The sequence below is a fragment of the Muscardinus avellanarius genome, assembly GCF_963383645.1.
Source record: "Muscardinus avellanarius genome assembly, chromosome: 7".
In the NCBI taxonomy this organism is placed as follows: Eukaryota; Metazoa; Chordata; class Mammalia; order Rodentia; family Gliridae; genus Muscardinus; species Muscardinus avellanarius.
In genome coordinates, this window is record NC_137793.1 from 110011148 (window position 1) to 110036018 (window position 24871).

Genomic DNA, 24871 nt, shown 5'->3' on the forward strand with positions numbered 1-24871 from the left:
CCTGTAGCTTTGACCGAGAACTGCCACCCCAATTAGTTTCAGAAGGTGTTCCATTCACAATCTCAGACAGGATCAGGCTTTAATTTAAATAAATCTCATTCTAGAAAAGCCTTACCCACATCTCAATAAACCCCCAAATCAGAGCATGCCCGTGGCCTTTGAAATTTTCCTCTAACATTCCATGAGAAAAGCCCCAAGCAGCTCCCTGTGACTCTCATCGCAGCCCTGTCATGGGCCAGGGGAATCCGAGTCCTCTCCAGTGGCTTCTCCTCTCTCCCTCTTATTTTATAGGCAAATCGTTCTGGGAAAAGGAAGTTGGGCAAGAAACCTAGGGAACAATTGAGCAGCTATAATTCTTTCCTTGCTCAAAAGAAACTGTGCAGAAACAAAAACAAATTCAATGTTAATTTGCTAAACTGCTTTGGGGAAGAAGATAATCAAATGAGTAGAAATGTAATCCATATTTCACTTCTATAGTGCCTTTCCCAGCAGCAAGAAGGAACATTTCCCATCACCCTGGAGCATTAAAAGGGAACCCTCTGTTAAAAACTAAGAGATGAGGAGCCAGAGAATAAGCAAATGATTTAACTTGCAGTCCCTACTCAACAGAAAGAAAGGAGCCATCACTGCATGGGACTATTAAAAGGGAGGCATGCATCTGAAGATTCTACACAAGACCGAGCCAAGAATCGGGAGCCCTGGCCAGGTTCTGAGGTCTGTTTCAGGTAGAGGAGAAAGAGGAAAAGTTGGTATTTCAAATATGAGCGTCAAATAAATTGGAGCACAATAGGAACTGGTGAAGCGGCAGCAAGGGGGGCTCCAGAGATAAACAAAGCATAACACAGAATGGCAGATAACAGAGACAGAATGATCCTATTACCAAGACCAGACTCAAAAACTGATTATAGCAAGGACATATTGCCAAGGTGCTGAGCTGTGCTCTGGCGTCCTGCCCCTGGACTGGGGCTCAGGGCCCCTATGTCCTAGCCCTAGCTCTAACTTAGAGCACAACCAAGAAGAACATATGTTTGTTCCTGAGCCCCTATATCTCCAAACAAGAACACACAGCTACCTCTTTTCAGAAATTCTTTGAAGGTCATTGAAGTCATAGAAAAAGAGGTCATGGCAAAAGCATTCCTCTCTACCACACAGCTCTACTTCCAACCCAAATTTCATGCCTGTAGTGACCTCTCCACGAACAGTGGGAACTGATACACACATTATCTCTATTTGATTTATGTCACCTCTACCAGCAGATCTACCTCTTTAAGATTAACTTTCTAAAGCTAAAGATTTCTTCTGTGCCACAAGAACAGAAGGGCCATTGAAAGGGAATCTGTAGAGGTGACTGGGGTAGGTCAGCCTGCAAGAACCTTAACCCCTGAGTCTTACACAAGTCCATAAGTTGCAAATAGAAAATCGAGCTATTCCATGGTTGCTAATTGCTGATTTTCTTCTCCCTGGCTTATTTATTTTTGCAAACCCTACCTCAGGAGAAAGTAACCTGAAGGTCAGAGGTGACTCAGAAACAAAGAGATGACAGAAGTAGGATAGGTGGACCTAGATTAGCAGGTCTCTGCCAGTGGATCCCGAGGCATCCAAACTGAGCTAAATATAAGTCATTCATTTATTGTTCTTTTTAAAAAAGATTACCTGATATAATTTTGTTCTTCTTTATGGATGAATAGAATTCCATTGTGTGTATTTCCCACAGTTTTGCTATCCATTCATCTGTTGATGGTGGTCTGGGTTGGTTCCATATTTTGGCTATTACAAATTGTGCTGCTATGAACATAGGTATGCATATGTTACTGTATTTCTCTGACTTCAACCTCTTTGGAAAGATACCCAGGAGTGGTATAGCTGGATCATATGGTGGATCTATTCCCACCTTTCTTAGGAATCTCCACACAGATCTCCATAGTGGCTGAACTAGTTTGCACTCCCACCAACAGTGTAAAAGAGTTCCTCTTTCCCCACATCCTCGCCAGCATTTGTTGTTGTTTGATTTCTTTATGCTTGCCACTCTGACTGGTGTTAGATGGAATCTCAGTGTAGTTTTGATTTGCATCTCCCTGATGGCCAGTGATGAAGAACATCTTTTCATGTATCTATTGGCCCTTTGTATCTCTTCTTTTGTGAAGTGTCTATTTAGTTCATTTGCCCAGATGGAAAACCCTAGAGAACATTATGTTAAGTGAGATCAGCCAAGCACAGAAGGAGAAGATACATATGTTTCCTCTAATATGCCCAAACTAGGAAACACAAAGGATACCAGTGGGACTCCAGATAATGGAGGGGAAATACTAGCTAAGTTTGAATGGAAAGATAGGGGAGGAGGAAGGCTGATCTTGAATAATGAGGGTCTACACCTGAACATGTGTAAAATTATGAATAAGACATGGTTAACCTGGACAACCATTGGTTGGAGGGGGGAAGGGAAAACGGGGGCGGGGGGGAGAGGGCACCAAATATAGTTTAAATGTATACTATTTATGTTCAATAAAAAATTGTTAAAAATAAAAAAATAAAATAAAATAAATAATAAAAAAGATTACCTGATGCTCTTCTTTGTGTAACTGTGGTTAGCAAAGTATGGCAGGTATATCAATTATATACATGTATTTAAGCATTTTGCAGTAAATACACAAGATTTATATATTTAACTTTAAATGATGTCCACAATAACAACCTAATAGTAAATGGTTTTAATGCATAAGGTAAACTCTCAGTATGTCCCTATCACACCATCCACATTATGAGACTACAATACAGATTATGTCTTAAAATAAGGATGTTGCCCCAATTATAGAACCATATAAGAGCACAATATTGTTTACTATTTTTCCTTGATTCAATTTATGCATTAATACCTAATTTGCTTTAATAGAAAAATACATATTTATAATGACAAGAAAAAAGGATAGAAAGAGATAAAATTTGGGGATGGTATTGCTCTTTACCAAAGTATTTTATTTTTTGCTTAAAATAATAATTTTTCTTACAAACCTAAACATACTTTTAACCATATGGACCAGAATTTATATGCCATAGTATTTATCCAAAGGTATTAAAATCTTATATTTACACAAAAATCTACACATAAATGTCTGTAGCAGCTCTAATCATAATTGCCAAAACTTGGAAGCCCAAAGATGCCCTTCAATAGGTGAACAGAATAACAAACCTGTGGGCCTATAGGTCTATACCAGACAATGAGATATTATCATCAATAAAGTAAATGAGCTGTCAAGCCATTAAAAGACATGGAAGATGCTTAAATATATATTATTGAGAGAAGCCAACCAGAAAAGGCTGTATGATTTCAATCCATGATCTTCTGGAAAAGGCAAAATTATGGAGATAGTAAACAGATGAGTGTTTGCCATGGGAGTAGGGTGGTAGTGAGGGTAATGGCAGTATAATGGGCAGAGTGCAAAGGATTTTTGTGTGTGTGGTATTGAGGATTGAAACCAGGGGCATTGTATCTCCAAGCTACACCCCCAGCCCTATATTTTATTCTTTATTTTTTAAACAGGGTCTCACTAAGTTGTGGATGATCTCACTAAGTAGCTAAGGCTGGCCACGAACCTGGATTCTCCTGTCTTAGCCTCCCAAGTACTGGGATTTCAAGCATGTGTCACCATGCCCAGCCAGTAGAGAGCATTTTTAAGGCAGTGAAAATGTTTGTATAATGCTATTTATCCAAACCCATATAATGTACAACACTAAGAGTGAATTCTGATGTATATAGTAAACCGAGAATGAACCCTCCCTAAGGTTCAGAATTATGAACCAAATATGGAAAAATGTGCCATTCTTTGAATGAAAGCTTAAAAAAAATCCGCAAAAACAAATTATATGGACTCTAGTCTAACTTTTGCTAGCCTAAAATAAGGTGGCTTTGTGCACAGAAAGTTCCAGTTTTCTCAGTGGAAGAATAATAATGAATAGTCTGTCTCTTTCTATACACACATGCATACATACTCCAAGTACACACAGCATATTGAATAAGTAGCTTCATTGACTGACCTATACTAAATTTTTAAGAATGTTATTTAAAATGAAATAAAGAAGTTTTGCTTTAATTTAAAGTAAAATACAAAAAGTATACATGTAACATTCTCCCACATATTCACTCTATTAGACCTAACTTGTTACAAATATCATTTCTCAATTATTCACAGTGATAAAAATTAAAGTATGAATATGTATATGTGGAGGAGGAAAAGATGGAAGAAAGAACTCGGGCTTCCCCATGGGTCTTCATTTTAGAAGGTTAATATCCTATTCAATTTTATATTAGAATATTTGGTCTTGATAAGCTATAGTTGAAAACAAACCTCAATAACCACTACAACTTTATATTTATGAGTATCCATCGCTTGTGTTTCATCTCAGTCAGAATGTATACTTATATTAAATAAGCCAATGAGATATTTATACGTTATGTTTGCCTTGGACTTAAAATAAGTTTAAAACGTTAAAAGAAGAAAGTATGCATTTCTAGTTAGCTTAATCTATTTAGAAGTTATATTAAAAATAGTCTTAATATTAAAGCCAGGAATCTAAAAGAAATCCTATTTTTTATTTATTTATTTATTTTTTTTGCGGATCTTGGGATGGAACCCAGGGGCATTTGACCTCCTAACTACACCCCCTGCCCAATTTTTTATTCTTTATTTTAAAACAGGGTCTCACTGAGTTGTGAGGGCCCTCACTAAGTAGCTGAGGCTGTCCATGAACCGTGATCATCCTGTCTCAGCCTCCCAAATGCTGGGATTACAAGCGTGTGCCGCCACCACACCCAGCTCAGAAATCCTATCTTGAATGAAAGGCAGAGAGAAAAGAAATTTATTCTTGGATATTTGACATGATCGTCTCTGCCAGGAATGATCATCACTGCTGGGATCATTACTCTATTCCAAATCCATGCCTCATTTGTCCTACTTTGTATTACTAAGGATGGGCCGTGTAGACATTCCTCTTTTGCCCAGTAGCATGACATCATGTTCCTTCTGTAGACAGTGGTGGCTAAAGTCGGGCACCTCTTCCCTCCTGTGTACTTTCCTGCCCTTGCTCCCATATCACCTGGTGTGGAGCCCTATATGGGTAGCCAGTGGTGCTCCCACCTAGTGAGGTTGGGTGATCCTCTCCACCTATCAGTAGGTTCTACCAGCACCCAGCTGGCTTCCCAGCAGTTCTCACTGAACTCAGTGGGTGTCTGTCTATGAGCTCCATCAGTGCCAAGGAATGGCTTCCCAGAAGTTTCAGCTGTATCCAGCCAGTGGCAGCCTTCCAGCAAGACCCAGCAGCTCCTCACAATGGTGCTGTGTACAGAGCTTTGATCAGTACCCATTGGGCATTTCTTGTCTGCCATATCCCTCCTGTGGAAGCTCAGCAAACTTATTTGCCTACCCTCCTTGACAGCATTGAATCTCAGCTCTGGGTGAGATGCCTTATACATTTTTATGCCGTGTTTTAGTGCTGCTGTTATCATTTGAATTGAAAATGTTTCCCAGACTTCATGTGGTAGATAAGGTAGCCATGTTGGGGGAGGGACTTGGTGAAGGATGGCTGGAGGTGCGGGAGGGTACAGTGTTTCGCAGTCCAGCTGCTGCAGCTTCTTGCTTTTCTCAGGCCCCTGCCTCCAAGAGCTGATAACAAGCTCTTTCTCCTTCTGCTCCCTGTAGTTACGTCCTGAGGGTCTGTCGCCCTGGATCCTGCTTCAAAGCCGATCTAACATGGACTGAAATCTCCAAAACCATAGCAAATAAATCCTTCCTCTTCTAACTTGTGGTCATCAGGTATATGAGGTCTCACTGCTGAGAATATTGACTGAAACAGATGCTCTTTCATCAGTCATAAAAAGTAAGGGTTGAACTATTCTTCTATCCTTTTTTAGTGTGTTTTTATTGGTGCATTATAGTCTCACATCATAATGTAAATCATGTTGACGATGAACACAGGCACACAGCACTTGGTGGACCAATTTTTCCCTTTCCAATAGAGTTCTGATATTGGCACTGCTAATATTCACATATGTACACATAGTCGATAGTAGTATTTCCATTAATGAACCTCAGTCTTCCTCCTCCTCTTCCCTTAGTCCATCTCCCTGGCTCTGCTGAGCTTTCTTCTCTATTATCTGGAGTCTCTCTTGTATCCCAATGACTCCCTAGTTTGTGCATATTAAAGAAATCATAGGAGTCTTCAGTTTGTGACTGACTAATCTCATTAAACATGTTTTCTAGCTCCTTCCATTTTCTTGCAAAGGACATAAAGTTGTTCTTCTTTATGGCTGAGAAGAATGCCATTGTATGTATTTCCCATAATTTGGTAGTCCATTCATCCTTGATGAACACCTAGGTTGGTTCCATGATTTGACTACTGTGAATTGTGTTGCTATGAACATGGGTATGCATATATTATGGCAGTTTTATGGTTTCAAACTCTTTGGAAAGATACCAGCTCTTTTTACCTCTTAGGACTTAATTCCTGTTGCCAGTTAATAACAGCAATGTTGTTCAATAACAGTTAAATTTTCCCTTTTCTAAATATTATGTTCTGATAATAATTAGACACAGGAATGCACTAGGAGTAGTACTGGGGAGTCAGTTCACGGGGATGGTTTCTGGGGATCATTTTTGTTGTGTCTGGGCTTGAGGATGATACTCAGGTCTTTGTTAATAGAAAATGGGATGATAATGATCTGTGGCATGTAGTGCCATCACACTTGATCCAGCTGTCACTTTGATTAATTGTAATGAAGGGAAGAGTCAACTAAAACAACAGTTCAAGCAGCTGCTGTCTTAACTGTGGGTGCCCTGCACACCACTGGCTAAGCTTATCCCAGTAGCAAAAGAAAACAAAAGCCCACTGAAGGCAGGGACAGAAGCCCTTCCTCCTGCGCTCAGAAAGTGCTTGAAAAACATGGTTGGCAAAAAATAAATATAATAAAACTCAGCTCTGGTATTACAATAAGTGAGAATCATAGACTTGGAGCTGAAAGTCAACATACTGATATATCACTGGGATATCTTCTAAAAGGGGAATGAAAAGAAATATAAAGGGAGAAAGGTGAGGGAACTTTCATGGGTATGGGGTCAATCTGGTGCTGGAATATACTACAAAATCCAAGTGTATCTCACAAGAATATTGTTATAAGGTAATCTCTCTGCTTCCTACTTGAAGATCACCAAGACAGAAAAATATAAAACATATCAATACCCCAAACTCCCACTGGGAGTTGGAATCTAAAGGGATTTCCGCTTGATTGCAAAATGTGATTGGGTAAAATAGCTAAAGCATGTACTTTTTTTCTGGAAAACGAGGATAAAGAATAGGACTATTCTAAAGGAAAGAAACAGGTAATTTTTTTAATTTTTCCGACAGTCACCTCCCTTCTAAAAAGTCAAACAAGTCATTCTTTTTTCATTTCTTGACCCCTGTAAATGGGAACATTGAGAACAGATTTTTTATGGTAGGAGATTGGTTCTCTATCCATTATTTCCATCAGTACCACCCTCTCTTTTTCATTTAAAGACTTCATGTCGAGAAGAATAAGAGTCTTGGTGGGGGTTGAATGATGATGGAGAACTACCGACAAGAGCCATCGCATCCCTCAATCTCAAATGTCTATAGCGTCCTAAAGGATGCGAGAGGCTCAAGACTCATAAGATAAACTTTCAGAATAAAATTGTGGAGTGGTTTTACATGGTACTACTCTGTCTTTGTAAACAGTGGAGTGAAGCAATGTGCCCTGGGCTCATTGGCAGTGAAGATAAAGAAAGGTTGAAAATAAAAGAAAGGCAAATATTTATCAAACAAATACAAACAAAAAGAAAGAACGGATGGAAATTCTGGACAAGTTAGAAATCAAAACCAAAAGCATTTAAAGAGGCAAAAGGTTTGGCAAGAGCTATGAGCCTAATAAAGACCAAACCGTCATAAAAAGTAATACACCTAAATATGTAATATCAAATTAGAACAAGCAAAACCTGAGCCTGGTATGGTGGCCCAGGTCTTCTGTAATCCTAGTACTTGGGAGGATGAGACAGGAGGATTGCAGGTTTATCACCAGATTCAGCAATTTAATTCACCCTCAGCAATTGAGTGAGATCCTATTTCAAATAAATAAATAAATAAATAAATAAATAAATAAATAAATAAATAAAAAATAGGGCCAAGGGTGTAGCTCAGAGGTAGAATGCCCATAATCCCCGGTACTAAAACACACACACACACACACACACACACACACACACACACACAGCAACAAAAAGCAAGTAAGCAAGTTTGAAATACAAGGAAAACTTGAAAAAGACAACATTCTTGCTCTTACTGGAGCAAGTACACAGAGAAATCTAAGCAAATGGAAGGGAAGTGTAGATATTGTGAGGAGAAGAGCAGTCCAAAGTCCCAACCATTGTCATCAGCCCATGTCCAAGAAAGGAGATGCTGTATTCCATCTCCAGAAATCCTGCACAGGAATCCTAGGGCTAGGCTACCGACTTGGTCAGAGAAGATACAACTCACTGTCCCAATGTATCCACATGACTGGAAGAACAAAATCCCACTTTAGGAGGAACTGCATGTTCACCAGCAATTCTTATCTACTGATAAAACTCATCTAGGTCTGACCTTGTGAATTTCTAAAGTAAAAAATAATTAATGTCCTGATTCTCTAAGAGCTAATCCACTCATTTAGGTAAATTAACATATTAGTGCTTGTTTTTTTCCCCTCAGGTATACTCCATATCTCATTCCATTATCAGCAACAACAACAGCAACAAATGGCTTCTACTTCCCAAAGCCATCAACACAGTCCTAGGAGAGCTATAGATCTGTGTTCCTGATGCTGAGGCAGGTTATGCTAGAACCTTTCCTAAAATAGGTACAGCTGAAAACAGTTGGAGAGTAAGAATGATTTGATCTCTTGCTGAGATCTGTTGGCCATCAAAACTAACCTTAATTTTCAAGACTAAGGTATTCATGATCAGTAGACTAAACTCAACAGGTCATAAACTAGGCAACTAACAGAATGGGAAGCATAGTAATAGACACATTGAGGCCAAAGGGCTGCTCCCTTCTGCTCCCTTCCCTTCCCTTCTGTCCTTCTGTCCTTTCATCCTCCATTTCTTCTAAACCTCCACATGGTCGAATCTACTTCTAAGGACCTCTTTCTTCATTGTATCCACTCTAGATTGTATCTGAGGTCAGAATCACACTGACAACTATCTAGCAAATTCTCTGACTTGGATGCCTGGTCAACACAAAACATTCAAAACGATTCAAACTTAACATCATGGTCTTCTTTTGGGATTTGGCTATAACACAGACTTCCCATCTAAATAAATGGTACCACTGTTCACCTAAAAACAAAAACAAAGGAGGAAAAAGAATATGGAAATATTACCTGTTTCTCTCTTTCTTTTAACTCTGGCTCCATTCCTTAGTTGTTTTTATTTTTCAGAACAACAAATATATGCTTTGGTTTCTGATAATGTTTCTTAGTTTAACTCCAATATATTTTTGTAGTCAAGAGGGAATCCATATAGATTCTCAGGACCAGACTTAAGTTTTGATTTTGATAAGAGCTTTCGTATATCTCTGTATTATCAGTATGAGTGGGAAGCAGGGAGAAATTATTTATTCAAGAAAAAGATCATGAACACCACCAGAGAGCCACACTTTTATTTACTGGCTTTCAGTTGAGATTCTGTGAGCCAGTCCGGTTGATTAAAGATGGGGTGTTGCAGGAGGTACCAGCCAATGGTTGTTAAGAGTTTAATACAAAGTTGGTGGCACATCTTCTATTGCCAGGCATCTGTTAGCTCTCCTCTGTCCATGTATTAATGGAATTCTGGTCATAAGGGGTAGGTAAGAAAGAGGTAGCTAGAAATACCTACCCCTATGCCCAGAAATTTGAGGGTTTCATATTATGGTATATTTATATATTCAATTGTGATTTATATAAGGCTGCAAAAAGACTTCTATTTTTTAAAGTATGTAAGGAATCATTGAAGGAATTACTTCCATTGACATTATGTACACATGAGAGAATACCAGTGTAAATCTCTCAATACCCTGTATGGGGAAGGGGGAAATGGGAAGGGAGCCAGGAGAAAGCCCACCAAGTACTGCCATGCCACCATCACTATGAACTTCATTATGATGTGAGACTATAACACACCAATAAAAGTATAAGAAAACAACTACATTAGGATCTAGGCATGGTTGTGCACACCTACAATCACAGTACTTGGGAGTCTGAGACAAGAGGAGCACAGGTTCAAGACCAGCCTCAGCAACTTAGTAAAACCTTGTTTCAACATAAAAAATAAAAAAATAAAAATAAAAAGAGCTGGGGCAGAATGCCACTGGGTTCAGTCTCTAGTACATAAGGGTTCAACTTTCAGATATATCCAAGACCAAACTATATGAGATTTATTAGGTTCTCTGTGTATAAAATTTACTGTATTGCACCAATCTGCTGGCTGAAAAGGAAAAGCCAATTTGCATGGCTCCTGTCAGTCACATGCGGTCTGGAAATGCTTATGCATTCCAGATATACTCTGTGTAAACTGGAGAATCATATTCCATTTCCACTGGTTTGCATGCATACATACAAAACTTGTTTTTTCCCCACAGTGCTACATGAAATAAATAGAGACCTAGAGGCGGTGATCACAATTAATCAACTCCTTTTTGAAATTTCACAGCTACGATGGCAAGGGCAATTCTTGCCCCTTGTGTCTAAAGAGGCTGTGAGTTCTCCTTTGTCTTTGAGGTTGTTCACTTCTAGTCCATGGAGCATTTGAAAGACACACTCAGCAACTGTCATTCAGCACACAGTTTCTGGTACCAACTATGTGCCCAGCCCTCCTCTCCCCCTACCTAGCTAAGTACTGAGAGATACCAAGTAGAACTCCCAACATAGGGAGTCCAGAGTTTAATGGAAAAGAACAACAAGGAAATAAACAGCTACTGCCCAGTGTGAAGGCTGCTTTTGTAGAGTCCAGGATAAGTACAATGTCCTATGGAAACAGGATGGAACTTGCCAGGACTTCAGGAAGATGATGTGAGTTGAAATGAGGAAGGCCTGGGAGGCGTTCAAGAAAGTAGGACATTGTGTGCAAAGTTTATCAAGAACACGCTCAGGGACCTGCAGGAACTCCTGAAGGCTGCAGTCAGAGGGAGAGCCTGCCCAGAAAATGACTGGAAAAGGCACGAGGAAGAGGCAACAATTCTAATAGGCGATGATACCGTTAGAGTCGCCATTCCTTAAAAGGGACTTCAGATGAAGTAGGAGAGAGTCCAGTGGAGTCAGGGAGGGGTTGAGGGAACATGGGGGTTGGGGAAAAACTTAATGACGGGAACAGTTCAAATAATGCTATGTGTGTATGCAAAATTATCAATACCCATCTCAGTAACACGTAGGAGGGAGGGGAGGGAGTGGGGTGGATCCAGAGGGAAACACACCAGTGCTGGGCACGTGCATGCACCTATCATTCTGAACCTCATGATGTATAATTACAGCACACCAATCAAAGTTTACTTAAAATAATAGTCCACATTCTTGTGTTAATGTTTGAAGGTGCTTTCTCAGCAAGACAACTTAAAATTGCAGATGAAAGAGCTAAGGTTACATGGTCTAGGGTGCAGAGCCTGCCCCATGCAGTTTGTTTTGTCCCAGTGCTTAGAAAACACCTGGTACATAGTAGATATTCAATTAACATAAACTGCTACTACTGCCTATGGTAGATCACCTCTGAAATGGTCCTCGTGATTCATATCTTTATGCAGGTCCCTCCCTTTGAGTATTGGCTAAGATCATTGACTCATTTCTAATGAATAGAATATGCTAGAAATGATGAGTTGTCATAGCCCCATGTTATAAAAATGCCACGGCTCCCCTCTGGGGCAGTCTACTGTGCATTCCCCCTCTAGAGCTCACAGTTTCTCTCTTGGATCATTAGCTGCCAAGTGAGTCTAAGACACTCAGACCACTCATGGATAAGCCTACACCTATGTGAGCATGCCCACTGGCAGTACCTATGTGAGTGAGCCTGGATGCAGATCTTTGGAGGCCTGCCAGAAGCCACACAGGTGAGCTGGGAAGTGAATCATCTGGCTCCCTCTGGAGCCATGGCGGAACTGCTCTCCAGGACCATCGTACCCTCACAAGAGACCATGAGCAGGAGACACTCAACTTAGCTGTATCTAGAGTCATCACCCACAGAAACTGTACTGTATGAAACCACTACATTCTGGTATAGTTTTCTACATGGCAATAGATAATTAATATACTCTCTACTGGTACTTTCTCCTCCCTAGTCCTCTCACGGCGGGTTTCTGGTATACCTCAGAGGGGCATAGTAGTGTTAGACTTTCTCCTCAGTGGAACCCTAGGTTTGTGAATAGGGTCTTTCATCACCTAGCAATAGTAGGTAATCTCACCTCCGGTGGTTGAGGACTACCTGGACTCGAGGTTTGTGAATAGGGTCCCCATCGTCTAACAATAAGAAGATGACTTTACCTATATGCCTGAGGGAGTGAACCCTTTACCTTTAGTTCCACTCACTAAACTTGATCATCAGTAGAAGGTTCTAATCCAAAGCAGTGTAGGTCATTGAGTTTGGAGAGCTTCCTACTCAACCCTGGGCACACCAGCACTGTGAGGTATAGTCTCTCTTGTAGCTGGGGAAAACCAGGGACCCACATCTGTCTACATGATGACAGTCACAGGTGTCCACAGGAAGATACATGTAGCTAATATGTCTCCTATTTCCATATGTAACCCCAAGTGATTACATGACATACATTAGCAATTCATTGTTAAACTTGCCGTCTATGCTGTCCAGGTGGGAACGAGTGGAAAATTATACACTGTTTAGAGAACATTGAGTTTTTGGCAGAGAACTTTTTGGCAGTTTATCTCACAATGTTGATTCGAAGTCAGTGGCTTTGTATGCAAAAAAGATGTTAAGACCTTGTCAAGATGTTAAATATTTACACAATTTTGCTCACTAAGGCAAGAAGCAAAGTATAAAACCCAAGTGTGCCTTTATAAATTATTTGCTTGCTCCCTAGGATCTTTTAGCAGTTCTCAGATCTTTTTTTTTCAGTTAATGATTAAGTGGCCAATGTATACACAGCACTCTGTATCTAAATGATGGCAGTGCATCACAACCACAAGAAAAAAGGGAGAAGAAACAAAGGGGATGCCATACCTCTGTCCCTGATCACTCGGCTCATCCTGCTCTGGAGCGCAGTTATGGGGGGCTGAAGGACCAGTGTGAGAGGATGTCCTCAGAGCCACCGCTGAGATGCCCACCAGTGGGGATGAGAAATTCAGCAGCACCGAGGTGGTGGGGTGGGAGAGGAAATGGGCATGATGTGTCACATTGACAACCAGTGGGTTATGTTGACACGACAGTTCATAGGTTCCTGAAGAGAAACAACAAGATGAATAATGTCTTAATCCATTTACCTGGCACCATATTTCTTCATTTTATCCCTTCAATAGCCATGTGATATAGGCAGGATCCCAAGCCCTTGGAGACAGGCCTCAAGCTGACTCCTGGGCCCACTGGATTTTTATTTAGTAGCTCTAAAGGCAGAGCCATCAAGACTCACCAAGAGAGTGGTTGCTTCCCCTGGCATCAGTCAGGTACAGGGTGACTGTTGGCCTCTGATGCTCCCCGGGGGCCAGGCCATCAGACGTCAAAAAAATGAAAATTGCTGTAGCAACTCCTGGTCTATTGAAACATACCTAGGCATAAGCACAGGTATGTACACATTATTTCCAGAGACAATCGAGACACATGCAGGACTATGTCTAGTCTTTCTAGAGAGCTCAGCACGTATAGAGTCAGAGACTCCTTCTCCTTCCCAAATGAGAAAAATCTACATACCAGGTCACACCAAATGTCAAGAAGAGATGGAAAGAACATTTTCAGCTACTGAGCAACCTGTCTTTTTTTTTTTTTTTCAGTAACTGCTTCCCACAATTGTTTCCTTGGTTACTTTGGGTCTGTCTTTCTTTGCATTGCTCCAAAAGATCACTCAAAGACAGCCTTGAAGAGACAAGAAGCCACCAGGTAACCAGGAAAATGAGAAAAGTGGACAAAATGGTCATGATGCCGATATCTAAGTTAGCAAGCCAACTTATGAAATACCCTGTGTTCTGAACAGCCATGTCTGGTTATCCTATCTACTTTTCCACATTCTCGAACCTCTAACTCAGCATGTGACCCAGAAAGAGTCTTTTCTGAGATTAAAACCAACAAATTGCTTATTCCCATGCAGTTTCCCTGGTGGCTCACACTAATATACCCTGTCCCTGTCTACAAGCCAACATAGACATAGGATGATTTTCTTATTCATAAGGAATATTTCTATATGGTTCTGTTGATCAACACTACAACAGACTTCGAGAATAAAGCATGAAATTTTCATCTCTCTCTCGTGTGTGTGTGTGTGTGTGTATGACATGACTGGGGATTGAACCCAAGGGCATTCTATCTCTGTGATACATCCTTAACCCTTTTTATTTATTTATAGGGTCTAAGTTACTGAGGGTTTCACTAAGTGGATGCCAGCCTCAAGTCTGTGATCCTCCTGTCTCAGCTTCCCATGTACTGGGATTACAGAGACGCATCACCTCTGCCATCTTATAATAGAAAGAATCTTAGAGGTCCAAAGAAACAAAGCCCTTCTACAAGTTACTGCTCAAAGTTCAGTGCTTATTTCCCACAGTAACTTGACTTTTGCTTTATTTCCAATAGCTCGATTACTTCTAATGTCTCTTGAGACTAACCCCTCATTTTCCCTGCTGGAACATGGGTGTGATTCTATTAGAATCTGGACCTGGCTGAGTGATGCGTGCATTTCTCTGGCTTTTTAGGAGGTATAAAGGGTGATGCAGCCTCAGGAAGTTTGTTCTCTGGGTAAAAGCAGGGCATAGCATGTGGCAGTAGGAACCTCCTCACAAGTGGGAGCCTAAGAGTAAAACATGTTTTCCATTTTAATGAGAATTCTTTCTCGTCCGCAGACTGGTGTTTCCTGAGTCCTGGCAGTGTGTTTCTGGAGTCCATTTGCATTGCTCGCTGAGTTAGGGTGGTTTTATGATTTGCAGTGGTCAAGACAACACAGCTGTCCCTTTTTCCTCTCCTCCTTTGAGGGAAAGACCAACCGCACTCTCTTTTACAGTGTCCTACTCCCCTTTTCATTTCTCCTCTTTGAAGTAATAAATATTCCTTCATAACTTAAGAAACATGTAGACCCATAGGTTAGAGTTTCTAGTACCAAGCCCTCTGGCCCACACTGGGTAAGGGCTGGGCATGAAACATCCTAAGGAAACAAAGCCTGACCCAAGGCTCTGGACCCCAACAGCAAATGACATCAAAGCCTCCTGGGAACTCCTATAACCTCTTCTTTTATACACCACAAAAGAGACCTGAGATTTGGAAGAAAGTTCTGGGTCATTTCCTGTGCCAGGAACAGACGGAGTGCAAACAAGCTCCTGGTGGCTTTACCTCAACAGGCCTCACACCTGCAGCTTGGGGTGGCTCTGACAGGGAACAGAGCAGCTCAGTCTTTCCAGCTTACGCTGGGCGCCATCATAGATCCCACCCACCTGAAACTAGTTAGCAGAGGTAGGCCTTACAGTGCGTGCCTCTCTGTCCAGAAGACCCATGCCCAAAGCCTCCAGCCCGTTTTGCATTTCTAGCAATATGCCCCTTTGTTCCGTAGCTCTTTGAATACCAAATTGCTTTGGAACCTGAAGCCTGCTTCTCCTGGCTACGTCTCTGTGCCCTGATTTGTGGAAAGAGGCTGCAGCAGGATTTCCAGGCCATGACCTCAGTAGGAAAACCACAGGTGAAACTACAAAGGACACACAAGCAGAGGAACGTCGAGCTACACAAGGCGAAGAGACAAGGGCTTGGTCCAGCTATGGGATGTGGAGTCCTAGACAGTTTCTCTCACAGTGGGAAAGAAAAGATAGCCCTACATTTTATTCTCACCCCAACCCCAAGTATGTTCCGCAACAGCAACTAGAAGCACAAAAAAAGTGTACATTCACTCTCACAACTACTGAATCTTCAAAGTTGAAAGTAGTCTGAATCTCCAGAGCCCAGAGTGGTCTGAAAGCATGCATATGTGTATCATCAAGCTCGGCAAGAGGAAGAGGAACCAGGTAGACCAGAAGGAGAGTTGAGCAGGTAACAGCCCTCCACTTGGCTCTTGGATTAAATTTTGCTTGCTGGGTAAATCTGAGTGATCTTTTCCTCCTGTCTGTGCCTCGGGTTCCTCTTTTTTACAGCTGATAAAGATAGATACCTATGTCGGTGTTACTAGAACAATAAAATAAAATCATGTAAGAGATTTCACAAAGAACAGTGTTTTAAAGACTCAATCAATATTGAATCAATCTTATTTCCCAATGAATAGCCTTTTATCTAGTTTATACTGCAGGAAGAAAGGTAAAAGTATAGAATTTTAAAGTTAAATGTACAATTTTACCTTTTAAAATATAGAAAATAATTTTCTGGAAGTTATGGGCCTAAATATGTTATATGTGTTATTTCCAATTAGCATGTAGAAATGTGAATCACTACTCCAGGCTCCAATTCCACATAAACTGTCAATATTTGAGGTTATTGGTGTTTTATATTTAAATAATTATTAAATGAGATCCCTAAAATACATTTTATATATAATTCCCTTAATAGATATTTTAGATAACTCAGTTTAATGTGTTTATTAAAAATCTACTTTTGCTAGGCATAGAGACAGAAACTTCTAGAATTGACAGTAAGTATAATTAGACAATTAGAAATGAGTTCCTTATTCAAAGATATTTTACAATTCAAGTCAAAGCTATTTTAACATGTATAATATCCTGGACTATTTTTACTTTACTTGAAACAATAGTGGATTTTCTGTTCTTTGGCATGACAGGCAGGTGGCAGCAGGCAGCTCTACTGTTCTTCCTTCATGCCACCTTCACCACTGAGAGTGACACTGCTCTGCTCTCATCAACTCTGTGATTATCCAGGACAAAGCTCATCTGAAGAACCTCAGAGACTACTCAGATCTGAGATGTGCCCAGGTAAGCAGAACATCTGAAAGTCAAGAAAATCACTTGTTTCATCTGGAACACTTTATCATTTGCTTTAACCAGGAAATTGCACTCATGTGTTACATGCGCAACATAAAATTAATTTGAACATGTCACTTCCAAGGAAGACAAACTGTAGCTAGATATCGGAGAGGAGATGAGGTCTCTCAGTAAGGCAAGCGACCCTCAAGTCTAAAGAATGACACCTAGATGAAGGGATGACCACTGAAATTAACCCAGTGAGCCCATTATAAAGAACTTTAAAACAGAGAGGAAACAGAGCAAATAGATTATTGATGCTGACAGAGATAGATAACAAGGTACACGTAAACCTAGCATGGTAGTGTATGCTTGTAATCCCAGTACGTGGGAGGCTGAGACAGGAGAATCAAAGGTTTGAGGGCAGCCTCAACAAATTAGCAAGACTCAGTAACCTAGAAAGTGCCTGTTTCAAAACAACAACATTTTTTAAAAAGGGCTAGGGCTGTACATCAGAGGTAGAATGTTCCTGGGTTCAGTCCCCAGTACCCCCCCCCACACACACACATTACAGCTGATAATTACAAATGATGATTATGATAGATAGATAGATAGATAGATAGATGATAGGTAGATAGATAAATAAATATGACAGATGTATTATGGACGGAGAGAATGATCAACAGACTGGGGGAAGTCAGCTCTACACACCAAGTTGCTTTTTCAATCAAAGACTATAGACCAATTCCCCAGTATAACTGTTGATCACTGGTAAAGGGAAGGCTTACAAGACTCTCTCTCTAGTGCAGAGCTGTTTGGACTTGAGAATTCCCTCTCCAGTCTGCCTGCTGGGCATGACACACTCAGTATGTTCAAGCCAAGCATTTCAACTTCCAGGTCAGCCTTTGCGGTAGTCACTGGAGAGTAGACCCTGCAACTATACCACAAACTTGAAAAGAATCTTCTCTGAGGTTTTAAAATGCTTTTGGTTAGTTACTGGGTTGTTGTTTTTCTGCGCCTTTCCATTTTTATTCATCTACCATACTTCCTGATTCCAGAGGGAGAAGGCAGGCCTGGGGCCAGGAGAAAGTAGGCAGGCATGGCCTTCTGTTTGTATAGCAGGATTATAGAGCCTTGCTGGAGGCTCCACCAGGCTCCTTGGACTTTTATTCTTAGTTGAGAGTTTTGAGCTATAAGTATCTTCAGGATACAAAGGTTTGAGTATGAGAGTAGAAACAAGGATTTCCCAGGACTTTGGGCTTTCTCACTTTGAGTTCTATATTCTTTTGACAACACTGATGTCTTTAATTTGAGGTGAGCAGGAAATCATAGATTCCTTAGAAAATGTATTGACCTTTGGGACCTCTCCCTTCCAAAAAAAAAAAAAATGAAGTTATAAGCCATAAAAACCTTAGACAAATTTAAGGACCTGAAGAGATTCCTTTAAAAGCCATCTGTAGCTAATTATAGTCAACAGAAATCAGAATAAGAGTATATGTATTTTTGGCTAAACCACATGGTATAAACTTATCAAATATTGACAATTTCACCAGTTTGGGCATAGCTCAACTGAAGAGTATCATGATCTGTATAGACTTTAGAAATTTTGACAAGGCAGAGATTAACTCCCAACATCCCAAAGGATCTTTCCTGGAGTTCCAAATCTAATTCATGGAGGAAGGGTGTTAGCAGCTAACCACTTGCCTGAATTGCCCTGCTTGTCTCTGTACTTGAGGATATGAGTTGAAAAGGGCAGTAGGAGTTTGTGCCTGGTTTGATGGGCTATGGCCTTTTCAATATTTAGTTTCCCACACTTTTGGTATTGGTCAAAGACCCACTGATTTCCTGCATTCTTCTTCCATGGTACAGGTAAGGCCATCGATATCCTAAGTTTATGTGGTTCTTTATTTGTGGAAGAATGAGAACAACTTGTCACTCTGTGGAATGAGGTGGGAACCACTCTTACGGCCCCTGCTGTCCAAGGGCAGACATTCAAAAATGTGTGACTTGGCAAGTCAGCGGAAGAGGCTTGGATCAAAATGGATAACTGACTCACTTCCTTCTAAGAGCATTTCCTCAATCCACAATTTTAGATGCCAACGCTGAGCCTTCAGAGACTCTCTTAGAGATGACTATGGCGCTCAGAAAGAGGGTCTGGGTAGGACAGACACCAATCCGTAGTGGATGCTGTGCTGTGCCATCACACCCCCTGACTGTGGTATTCTGCTCACAGCAAAGTCTCTTTCTGGAAATTGCCCTCTAGAGAAAATGGCTTCTTTGGGCAAAGTCATACCACTTTCCTAGAGAGGGCCGGGGTGGGCAGCCCATGTCCAATAGGACTAGGGTAGGAGTGGGTGGTGGACAGGGTGGGATAATTCTGAAAGGCCATCCCAACTCCCTGTGGGGTGCTGATACCTGCACCCACCCCACTCCCATGCAAACCGCAAACCTCATATTTTCTCTAAACCACAAATGTTGATTTCCTAGAGGAGGGAGGGGTTCCTCAATAAACTCTCTGCATGCAAATATTCATCTCACATTCTGATCCCTAGAGAAACCTCATTTAGACAAAGCCCCCAAATGAAACGTTATGGAGTACAGCTGGAGCAGATCCTGTAGGAACAAGGATGGCCAAGCAAGGGGAGAACGAGAGCATCACCCAGAGGGGCAAGTATCTATTCTGCGTGAAAAATATGGCCCTCCCAATTAGTCATGGAGCAAAATAACTGGATAGCTGTGAAGTTGCCGTGTTTGGGACCACTGAAACCTTCCATGTAAGATCAATTAAAAAAAAAAAGTTAAATTAGCAGCAATAGCCAGAAAAGAGGGAAACAAATTTGTTCCTATGGGAATAAACTGCTCAACCACTGTGACGTGGAATTCCTCTTTAAGTGTACTCGCCTAGTTTTTTGATCGAAATTAAAAAAAAATCACATACATGTAGTCACCTTTACTTTTTCAGAAATCCCAGGCAATGCCGGGCGTGGTGGCGCACGCTTGTAATCCCCGCACTTGGGAGGCAGAGACAGGAGGATCGCGCAGGTTCGAAGCCAGTCTTGCTGGCTTAAGCGACCCTGTTTCCACATAAAAAAGTATAAAATAGGTTTGAGAGTGTAGCCCATGGGCGTGTAGCCCGGAGGCAGAAGGGCTTCCAGGAACCCCAGTACCACAAAAAAAAAAAAAAAAAAAAAAAAGAGAGAGAGAGAAAGAAAAAAGAAAAAAGAAATCCCAGGCAATGCAGGGATCCACAAATGGCATTGTTCCTAACAACAGATGATTGTCTTTTGAAACACAAGAACTTCTTAGAAATTTCATCCTGCATACAGAAATAATTCCAATGCATTTTAGAAAAAATTTCTGCCCTATTAAACAGAAAATCCAGTACCTAACTGCATTTCCACTTGATGAATTAGAGGCGATTGTGAATAATTTTAACATCAATTATTTCACTGAAGGCTGAGATCAGAATCCTCTCAAGCAGCCTTTCTCAAACTTGAACATGTATACAAATCACCTGCAGATCTTGCTGACAGGCAGACCATGAGTGAGCGGAGCTGAGAGCCTGCATGCTAACAAGCTTTCTGGTGACACCCACATTTCGAGTAACAAGGATTTGAATGTATCAATAGATCTTATTGCCCCTGCCCTTCGCGGTTAGTAGTCTAACACTGTAATACTGTTATTCATCATATTTATTATCTTCTTTTAAAATTTTGCTATCGAGCATAAACTTAATGCAAAGATGGAAGGAGTCATCTACTCCAAACATCTCATTTGAAAGAAACTCATAAATAACAACAACTAGAACCCAAGGAGATAATATGACTTATATAAGGCTACTTGACTGGTTAATGTTAAAAAAGTAGGGTTTACAATATTGTTTTTTTCCTTCCAATTTCTAAACCATCTGCTAATGTATTTTTATATCAGACTGAAAATTCAGATAACTAAAACTGCTACGATTGCATGGAAGACCCTCCAATAAATGGTTTTTCCAACTTTCTGAAAAAAAAAATCCAAAGTAGTGATTGGACTTAGTGCCGCTACCCATGCGCCTTTTCTCTTCTGCTAAATTATGAAAGCTGGACAGCTGCCTAGATGTTTGGAGTCCTTTCTGAATAAATGATCAGCATCTGACTGATGAAAGAAAAACATTAGAATTGTCGCCAGATTTAACAAAAACAACCCAAAAGCAGGATGTTCACTTAAATGTAAATATCTGATAAATAATAATTTTCTTTAGTATTAGTATGCCCAAATGTTACATGGAAATATTTATACCAAACTATCATTTGCTGTTTATCTGACATTCACATTTAACTGGATGTTCTATTCTTTTCTGCAACCAATGCTGGAAAGATATAAAAATGTACTTGTGCATGCTGAAGTGTGGTGAACATTTCACAATGTATAAAGATACATACATGTCAACATATGCGAGTTTTATTTGTCAGTAACTTAAAAAAAGTAAAATGCATCAAATCAAAAAACAATGGAAACAAGAAAAACAAACAATGAAGAGGGAAAAGAAAAATTACAGAGAACCAGAGGACACAAATCAAGAAAAAAGGAATGGAGGAAAGGCTTTTGTAGATGCCTGTGACTGTAAATGAATATATACAAAGAAAACTAGTAAGAGTGGTGGGCACTTTTTGATGAGCTAATGCAGAACACATATTTTTATTATGGGCTGATTCTTAGCTCCTGAGTGAGTAAACACTCAGCATTTAAGTGTTTCATAATAAAATATAGGGAGAGAGAGAGAGAGAGAGAGAGAGAGAGAGAGAGGGAGAGAGAAGCACCCTCAAATAATGTAGCTGGCACAAATAAAACATTGTTGTGTTCTGAAAAATACTATTAAAAATCCAAGGTTTTTTAAAAGAAATTAAGTTATTACAAAATACTTGGAATCAAATGATGAAAGTTCTGTATGTTGAAGTTTATGGGGCACAATTAAAGTAGCATTTAGAAGGGAAAATCACAGAAAACCAAAGATAAATTAGCCACACATTCAACACAACAATCTAGAAAAAGGCTATCAATGTCAGTGTAGAGAAATAAGAAAAAAGAAACAAGTAGAAATGAATGAAATACAGAACTAGAACAAAAAGTAAAATTAACAACACTAAAAGTTGTTCTTTGAAGACACTAAGAATCTAGACAAATACATTAGTGTAATCAAGAAAGATAAAAAGGAAATGAAAGTTCAGGAGCACACTATAAAGAAAGGGATAAATACAGATTAATAGAGTTAAAAGGTTACAAAAGATAGCTCTCAGCACGATATTCAAATATATGAAGTTACTAAATTTCCAGAAACATCCAGTAAACCAACATTGGAAAAGAAATTAAAAAAATATATTAATGACAAAAAATAATTTAAAGGCAATTATCAATATTCCTTCAAATAAACCCAAAACCAATTGAGTTTATAGGCAAGTTATGCCAAATTTTGAAGAAATGGATAATCCCTATTGTGTACAAGTGATTTCCAGAAATAGAAAGGAATAAAAAGGGCACAGCCAATATATGAAGCTTCACTAATCTGAATATCCAAATGAGGAATATGCAGATGAGATGGACATATGAATACAAGCAAAACAATTAGCCCATGAGATATAATAACACACCTAAAATACGAATGTAATAACATCTAAGATGACACCACAAGAGCAAAAATGGTCTGTTATCTAAAAATATCTAGCACTCAACATAATAATGAATCAAAGGAAAACAATCACATGTCCTATCAATTGCTGCAAATCAAGTGGTTAAGTGCAGAACATAGGTATAAGCATGTTTTTCAAGAGAGAGAAGAGATGACCTCTTAGAGTAAAATTTACATAGAAAATAAGTATCCATGAATAAAGAATAGCTACTTCAGTTTTGAAAAGGATATACAAAAAGTAGAAGAGGAACATGTCCTACCAGGTATGTTTTCATAGTAAGTTTTATAGTAATAAAAACAGTCCTTTGCTAATAAGGAACAGGAGAAAAGACTAGTGTAACACAATACAGAATCTAAAAGCAGACTCAGCTATTTTCCAGGATTTGGTATATAATCAATGTAGCACCATAAATCATCAAGACAAGAGTGGACACAGTAATGGGTGGTGTTAGAAGAGGTAGTTTATCACACTTTTTAAAAAGTGGATCTCTATCATGTGCTATACACAAAAATAAATTTCAAGTATATTAAAGGCTAAAGCTTAAAAGCAAAAACTATAAAACTATCATAAGATAATGGAAAATACCTTTGTGATCATAGCAAAAATGATAAATTTGTCTAGATTACCACTAAAAAGAAAAAGAACACTAAATGTTCGATAATTATTACTTTACCCCATTGATCAGAAAAATAATGCTCTACTTCAGTAGTCAGGAAAAAAATACAAAGGGAAAAATAAGAAATTATTTTGTTGTCCTTAGATTGATTAAATTTAGATCATGTAGTAAGATCATCTGGTTCAGTTAACAATATGTAAAAATAGGAACACTATCCATGTTATCTTAGAATGATTACATTGAAGTCCATTCTGAAGTCTTCAAAATGTCTTTATCTTTGTGTGTATTCCTGGATTTCCTTGTTCCATTGGTCCATCTGGTACTCTTAATATTCTAATTCTATAACTTCATGATATCTTTTGATATTTGACCAGACAAGGCTTCCATGACTTAATTTTTTCAGAATCTCCATTAAAAACATTAAAATCTAAACCCCTATATCTCACATGCACAGGAATCAACTCAAGATGGGTCAAAGACTTAGAAATTAGACCTGAGACTGTGAAGTTAGTAGAGGAGAGCATAGGTTCAACACTACAACATATTGGCACAGGCAGTAACTTTCTCAACAAAACCTCCAAAGCTCAGGAAATTAAAGCAAGAATAAACAAGTGGGATAACATCAAACTAAAAAGTTTCTTCTCATCAAAGGAAACTATCAATAACCTAAAGAGGAAGCCTACAGAATGGGAAAAGATCTTTACCAGCCACCATTCTGATAGGGGGCTAATATCTAGAATATACAAAGAGCTCAAAAGACTCTACACTAGCAAAACAAACAACCCAATCAAGAAATGGGCAAATGAATTGAATAGACACTTCACAAAAGAAGAGATACAAAGGGCCAGTAGATACATGAAAAGATGTTCTACATCACTGGCCATCAGGGAGATGTAAATCAAAACTACACTGAGATTCCATCTAACCCCAGTCAGAGTGGCAAGCATAAAGAAATCAAATAACAACAAATGCTGGCGAGGATGTGGGGAAAGAGGAACTCTTTTACACTGTTGGTGGGAATGCAAACTAGTTCAGCCACTATGGAGATCTGTGTGGAGATTCCTAAGAAAGGTGGGAATAGATCCACCATATGATCCAGCTATACCACTCCTGGGTATCTTTCCAAAGGGGTTGAATTCAGAGAACTACAGCAACATATGCATACCTATGTTCATAGCAGCACAATTCGTAATAACCAAAATATGGAACCAACCCAGGTCTCCATCAACAGACGAATGGATAGCAAAAGTTTGGGAAATACACACAATGGAATTCTATTCAGCCATAAAGAAGAACAAAATTATATCATTTGCAAGAAAATGGAAAGCCCTGGAGAACATTATGTTAAGTGAGATCAGCCAAGCACAGAAGGAGAAGGTACATATGTTTCTTCTAATATGCTCAAACTAGGAAACACAGAGGATACCAGTGGGACTCCAGATAATGGAGGGGAAATAGTAGCAAAGTTTGAATGGAAAG

General features: G+C 39.6%; 1 protein-coding gene across 1 annotated transcript in view; it reads right to left on the minus strand.

The window, feature by feature from the left end:
- PAPPA2 (pappalysin 2) overlaps positions 1-24871 on the minus strand; it is a gene marked incomplete at both ends in the record, with an annotated part of 252769 nt that overhangs the window by 86082 nt on the left and 141816 nt on the right. Inside the window, 2 exons of the mRNA XM_080698352.1 lie at positions 13236-13452; positions 13642-13777. Of these exons, the coding sequence (XP_080554478.1) occupies positions 13236-13452; positions 13642-13777 (353 nt within the window). The remainder of the gene's footprint in view (positions 1-13235; positions 13453-13641; positions 13778-24871) is intronic.